Genomic DNA, 7002 nt, shown 5'->3' with positions numbered 1-7002 from the left:
CTGTGTTGCCAGGTTAGGCTCTGGTTTGCTGTAACCCTGTATAGGACAAGCGATTCAGATACTGTGTGTGAATATTGTGATTTATTACTGTATTTTTACAAAATGCAAGAATGCAAAAGTTTTAGGAGTTACATGTAACCATTATTGTAAGTTTGTTGTAGTTATTTAAGGTACTTTACATGTGTAGATGTTGAAGACAACATACTGTGTAAGAATTAACATGCAAAAAAAGTCATTATTTTATATGTTATGCCTTACTATTTTTAAAAACATGCTTTACATGAACAGATCAATATGCTGAATTATATCTTTAAATGAAAATAGTATTTCACTAAAAATGGTCGCATATTTAACTCATCTTTTTTAATAACCAATGTAAATATGTTGTAATTTTACTTGCTAAGCCACAGATCAGTGTGTTACTTGTAATCGCCATATTTAGGTGAAAGTGAATAACTCTATTTCTTTTTTTAGCTTACACTTTTAAAGTGACTAAACTACTGGCAGCTGTCCCTGGAGCCCACTTCACTTCTGACATAACCCCCTTGAGAAGATTTCAAATGCTTATTTAGACTGTTTCCACGGCAGCTAAAGTGTATGTATATGTATGTATAAATGTATGGTTTTTTAATGACATTGCTAGGTGAATTAGGTGTATTAGCACAAAAAAGTGCAGTACTTTGCTTCCGCAAAACTGGGGAAAGCAGTGCTCTGGAGTACGAGTAGGAAATACTAGTTCACTCAACTGCTAGATGTGTGGAGGAGTAACAGTGTCGTGAGAGTGATTTAGGTCAGAACCTGCTGTGAACAGATCAGCCTTTTAGAAGGTTCTCCAGGTGTGAAGGTGCATTCTGGATGAGATGGAGCAGTCTTGTCGGGCACGCGGAAAGGACAGAGCGAGCGGGGCTGGAGAAGCACAACAGGAAGATTACGGACCTTAGAAAAGATGCCCGTTGGAAATTGCTGGATTCGCTACGTGCTGTAGATGAAGAATTTGGATGCCCATTTCACAGTTCCACTTCAATGAGAAGAAGGGCTATTAATTGCAGAGGGTGATACCCGTGCAACTTTGAAGGCTGCAAAAGTCAACTATCTTCAAACAATTTTGTTTGCACATATGTTTGCATTACATCAACGAAGTGCTAGTGCACAATCACAGTACAGGATGTTATTCAGATTTTCAAAATGTGCCTCCAAACTAGGACATCTCAGTGGCTTCTTTCTGTTTACACATTTTTGCAGGCCCGCAGACTCCGTGCACGAAGCAAGGCAGCCCGAAAGGCCACGCGCTCACATGCACACGAACACGCACAGATGCACGCGCACACGCGCACGCACACGCATACACACATGCACATGTGATGAGGTAGAAAACTGCAACAGCATATAACATGTACCAAAAGCTAAAAGGCAGTGTACGCATACTCTCGCACAGGAACACCCAACAGGAAATAAAACCATTGTCAATGTAAATGAGACACGCACAGCACGAGAGAGAGAGCGTAAGAAAGTGACGGGGGAGGGTTCCTACGTGCAGGAGAGTAGGGAAGGTGTGTGTTTTTTTTGTCGTGTGCAGTGAAGACAGAAAGTCAGTGCCATGCCCCAGCAGTGATGGACTCTCAAAATTGCGCTGCGCTGGACATCTCCACCAGGAACCCACAGGAGGACTTTGAGATCCTTGTGCGAGTTGGTGGAGGAACCTATGGGGAGGTTTACAAGGTCAGACCCGTCAGAAATTTGCAATTTACCGCCCGCTGGCTTTCCGTCCTTCTCCCTGTTTTTCCCGCTGTTATTCATAAAGTACTTTTCTGTCTGTTTCCTTACACATATGAGCGCTGGAGATCAGCAGAGTTTTGTCGTAGATCACTTTGTGTTTTGTAACGATACAGATGGGGTTGAAAACAGGCCCCAGAAGTAGAAGGAAATGCCGGAGGTTGTGCCTCGTTCAGAACGGTGTGAGAATATTTCGGAACATATCAGATTTTTTAAAAAAGAGAAATGTTACTTGAAATTCAATAAGCGATCATTTCTATTTGTTTCGAACTAATCTGTCTGAAATGAGGAGGGATATTTTTTTGTAAAGTTTTGTTTTAAAATAACATCTTTTGTTTCTGGGATTTACGCTGAGATGTCTGCTCACAAGAGCCAAACACTTTGGTGTAATTCGCTAATGATGAATTCCTCCAATATTTTTAGAGATATATAGAGCTGTAGAAGTATAGATGTTTAAATGTCTACCAGGTTTCATGAAGTTAATTCCAAGACAGTTTTTTACTATGTGAAAGTGTTACACCACATACTCATGGATATTTTTGTGTTTTTTTTAAGTAGTTGCATTATAAATACTACAAATACAATGCTACCAATGCATGAGTAGTTTATTACTAACAGTTTACCTTGAATAACTGAAGATACTATAGCGCAATGGTCTCTGAGGCCACTGGTGTTTTTCTCTCTTGGGTTGGCCTTCTAAGTTATACAGTGAAGAAATGTTTAACGTATAAATTTGAATAGAGAAATCCCAGCACAAGCCTCAAAAACAAACATTGAATGGAATCTGTCTCTTTGACCAGGCTGCATCCTGGTTTCCCTTGAACAATGAACAGGCTTTGTACGTGTTGTAACTTCATGGTAGCATTTCAAGCTAGAGGCTCATCCTTTTCCAGTTGGGGCGTCCATGAGACATAAGTATACGTGGACTGTGGAATCAGCAGCAGCTGATTTTGCTGCGATCAATTCAAAAAGCCATGTACTTCCCTACATTTTGTTGATAATCTTCTGTACATACCGGTTATGTTGTGAACGTGTAAAATTACCTCCACAGGACATGAATCAAAATGTGGGCATCAGTCTTCTCATATGCAGGTGTATGATATAACTTAATGAAAGGAGTACATGGACTTTTTGTCAACACCCCGAGTGGATGCCACACACTCCACTGTGACGTCCATTGTGTGTGCTGCTACTTCTGCAGGCAAATCACACGTTGTTGGTTCAGAATGCAAGAGGGACTGCGAGTGCGATGTGATGTACGCACTATGTACCTGTAATAATGTTAGCAGAAGGTTAGAGGCATACTGCAAAACCATCCCCTGCCAGTTAGCAGGGAGCAGCAGTCTCTGCAGCTGCCATATTTTTACGAGTACGCAGCACTGAGGCGATGCAAATTAGGGGACGTGGAGCGCACTTCCTCTTAACTGGTACAGGCCACACAGAATGTTGGTTCACTGGGTTTTACATCGATGCCTAGTTTTTAACTCGGAGATCTTTTTTTTGCCTAGCACAGTTTTGGTGAAATTTTCTTCAGTTATCAAATTTAGTGTTCTTCATAGTCATTTACAGGAATAGAGAGCAGGCATGAACAACCAGTAGGTTTATGGCGGGTGCAGGCAGTGACCCTGGATACACAGTATTGAGGGCATTGGCTCAAGATCCTTCAAAGACATGACTTGGGTCTGCTGAGTGGATCCTCTGCAGTGAAATGTTGTATCGAGGGAAAGTGTACAAGTGGAGATTAGAATCCAGCTATGAGGAAAGAACACTGAATATTCACATGCGGTGTACTCAAGGGCTGAATCGCTGTTAACCACTCTGTGTTGGGTGAAAGTAAACATTTTTGTGTTAAAAAGTTCTGGAGCTCTTGATGTTGCAGTTAGTAAAACTTGCAAAGTGCGATCAGATTTAAAAAGTTATCAGGAACTTTTCATTCTTGTCAAATGAGCATAGCCTGAAGTACTTTCCTAGAACCTTGCACTGCCCATGAGCCGGTTAAATGTTAACTGTAATCATTCATTATCAAAGAAATGTCATTCTCATTAGAACACAGATGGGATGGGATGGACTGGCTTTTATACTGGAATTTGAAACGAACAATCAGTCCACTCCTTGGGCCTAACGTCACAGATGTGTCCCGCTGCGGTGTCTCCAATGGTATCACTTTATGCATTTGGGTGGTAGATTGTATGGATGGGTTATTATCACAAAGTTGGCGAGGTGCACAGTCAAAGCAGCACACTCTCCGCTCACTGCTGTCATATGCAACCAACAGGACATTGACATAAACCCAGCAACACTGTAAGCCCATTATATTCATGGCACTGAGGTTAAAGCTGTTGTATAGAGAGCACTTGAAACAATGAAATGAGTGACTCCTCCTGCACACTTCAGCAGTCACTTCTGTGAAGGACTCTCATTCTCACAAGTCACAAGGATGGACTAAATTATTCACTGGCCATTACATTTATGTGAAGAGTTTTCCAGGGCTGCTATGACACCTATTTCTTGTTAAAACATTTTCTGACATACAACCACGTCAATGCTGAACACTGAAGCGTTGAAGATGGTTTGATCACATGATTATTTCATGATGTGAATCAAAATGAAGTTATGGTGTTCCACTGCAACCCAAAGAAACATGTGACCACAGTGGAACAAAATAGCAACGGTATGTGTTTCATTACATCAACAGCAGGTTCTAAACCTTTATTGTCAAAGTTACTTTACAAAATGAACACGATATATACTTAATATATACACATTTATATATAATGAATGAGAGCACATACACTTTTTAATCAATTCTAATATTGAGCCTCTCACCACTGCTCTCAGCTTCAATTCTTTCTGTACTGTCATTTCCACTCCCTGATAATGGTATACACCTCCCTTCAGCTTGCACACCAAGGTTCAGCTGAATTGTCTGCATCATCTGTGATGATGACCATGTGATCTGGTGCTATGCTAGAATTTGCAGCCTAATAACTTTAACCCTGTGTATGGGGATAGCTGGTAGTGTAGTGGCTAGAGCTGCTCCCATTGGACCCACTGATACTATTATTTGCCTCCGCAGTTTGTGAGATGGCTAAGCAAGTTCGGGAAATCCTGTTTGACATGCAAGGGTGATAAAACTATGTTAACTGGAATAAAAACTTATCAAAGCTTCCACCAAATTTCATCTTTCCCTTTCTTTACAGTTCCAGTAACCAGGTGACCTTATCTGATAAGAAATCATATATCAATATAGGCAAGTATTTCCCAGAATTACAGAAAAAAAGAAAAGACTGGTCATTCAGGAAGATGGGCTTGGTTAGTAGATGATGGTCCAACCTGGAATTTTCAATGCAAAAGTGTTTTTTTGGAAAATTAGGTAACTTACATACTATCTAAAAAAGGAGTATGTCTATATAGGAGTGATTTTTGGAAATATAGTACTGTACATACTGGAGTTGGTGTTCTGTACAAATGTGCAGGATATTAAGACCAACCATAAATATATCCATATTCCTTGCAGAAAGAACTCCACAACTATGAAAATGGGGAGTGAGGGCCACTGTGAGAAAATAAAAGAGGCTGTAGTTGCTAAAGGGGTTAGAGCTGCTGCCTTGCAATGGCTCCAGTCCAGCCTCCTGCTACAGTATGCTTGCGCAAAGTACTTACTCTGATTGTCCTAATAAGAAATACCCAGCTGTATAAAAGAGCAAGTTCTTATAAACAGATTAATATTTTAAGGTGCTCTGGAGGGATGCATCAGCCAAATTAATAAATAAGTTACAACATGCCATTAAAAACATGTCTCCCGCATTAAATCTTGTGTTATCACAGAGGCTGCTATTTGAGGTATTAAAATCTCATCTTTTTATATTAATTGCTTAAAAGAGACATTTCACTGCTAGGAAGTGTCATAATTTTGTGTCATTACCCTGACAAGCAGGGAATAGATATCCTTCAAAGTAACGTTTTCTGATTTACTTTCACGTGTACTTCCATTATGTTGCTGTACTCCTTAAAGTGCAAACTGTGAAGATAACACAAGAATGACAAACAAACAGAAAATAAGCAGACTAATGGAAGTTTTTGAACTGTTTTCGTGACATCAGTACATTTTGCAAAACTACTGAGCCTGCCTGTGCCCCTTCCTCACACCCTCCACGCTGCTCTCCTTCAGGAGCACACCGAGTTGTTAAAACACACACCACTCAGTACCCCTTTTAAAAGCGCGTAGTACAATGGAAATACAGAACTGAGAAAGCTCTTGATATTTATCTCTGCTTCAGTTCAGCAGAAAGAGAGACGATAATGTTTTGGTTCTTATAAAATTTTCTTTCATTTTTTCTTGGAACAATATATGTTTTGGCCATGCCAACATGTATCTGTTTCACAAATAAATGAATCACATCAAAATTTAAAATTTTTTAGTAAGTTGCTTACTGGCATTCAGTTTTGGTACTAATCATATTCTAAAAAACAAAATGAAATTGAAATATCAACTGATATTGAAAAAAAAAGACAAAAAAATAACCTTTTATAATTTTGAGCTAGAGTCCTCCAACGGTCTTCGGAATAACTGCCCTTTGGGGAATCGTTCTAAATATCAAGATTGTGTCACAGCTGAAATCTGAAAACAGATGGAATTATAGGATTGCTGTCGATCACACTCTGTAGTACTGTGAGTGCTTTGACAACATTGTCACTGCAGCATTAAGACAAATGCCAAGCCGGCAATCCGCACACAGGGTTAGGGTAACTTTGCACAGCTCATTTTTCCTTTGCTGTGCCCGATCTGTCATCGGTGAAAGATGACAAGTGCTTTGCGGCCCTTCCCCCGCAAGACACTTAATGACGGGCCAAGCACACCCAAGTCACTGAAGTTTCCCTCCGAATTTCAGGTGCTTTTCTCACACACAGTGCCCGCGCTGACAAGGAACGGATCGGAAACAAGTTATTTTACCATGTCTGAAAGTGACTGTGAAACGTATGTCGAATTTTTTTTAGTGAAGTTTCTAAAACATTTCCTTGGGAGCATTGACTTGAACTTCCAATTTCAAATTGCATACTGTATGCAGAATATGTGATGAAAATTGCCGTTCATGTCGGTGAGAACAAAAAAGGTCCCGGGTTAAAAAAACCTTTGGTAACAAGCTACCTCTTACAAACATATTTTTGTCCCAGTGATAACCTGACATACTAATCCAGCATTATGTGCCCCATGTGAAAGATTAAAAA

General features: G+C 40.0%; 1 protein-coding gene across 2 annotated transcripts in view; it reads left to right on the top strand.

Moving 5' to 3' along the window:
* The first annotated feature begins 1447 nt into the window (after nt 1-1447).
* map4k1 (mitogen-activated protein kinase kinase kinase kinase 1) overlaps nt 1448-7002 on the top strand; it is a 32673-nt gene continuing 27118 nt past the window's right edge. Inside the window, exon 1 of one of the 2 annotated variants that reach the window (XM_018742894.2) lies at nt 1448-1719. In XM_018742894.2, coding sequence (XP_018598410.1) covers nt 1612-1719 — 108 coding nt within the window. In that variant the 5' untranslated portion in view covers nt 1448-1611. The remainder of the gene's footprint in view (nt 1720-7002) is intronic. The other variant, XM_018742896.2, reaches the window with a different exon arrangement.

The sequence above is a fragment of the Scleropages formosus genome, chromosome 10 (genome assembly GCF_900964775.1).
Source record: "Scleropages formosus chromosome 10, fSclFor1.1, whole genome shotgun sequence".
NCBI lineage: Eukaryota > Metazoa > Chordata > Actinopteri > Osteoglossiformes > Osteoglossidae > Scleropages > Scleropages formosus.
This window is presented reverse-complemented; position numbering and strand designations above follow the sequence as displayed.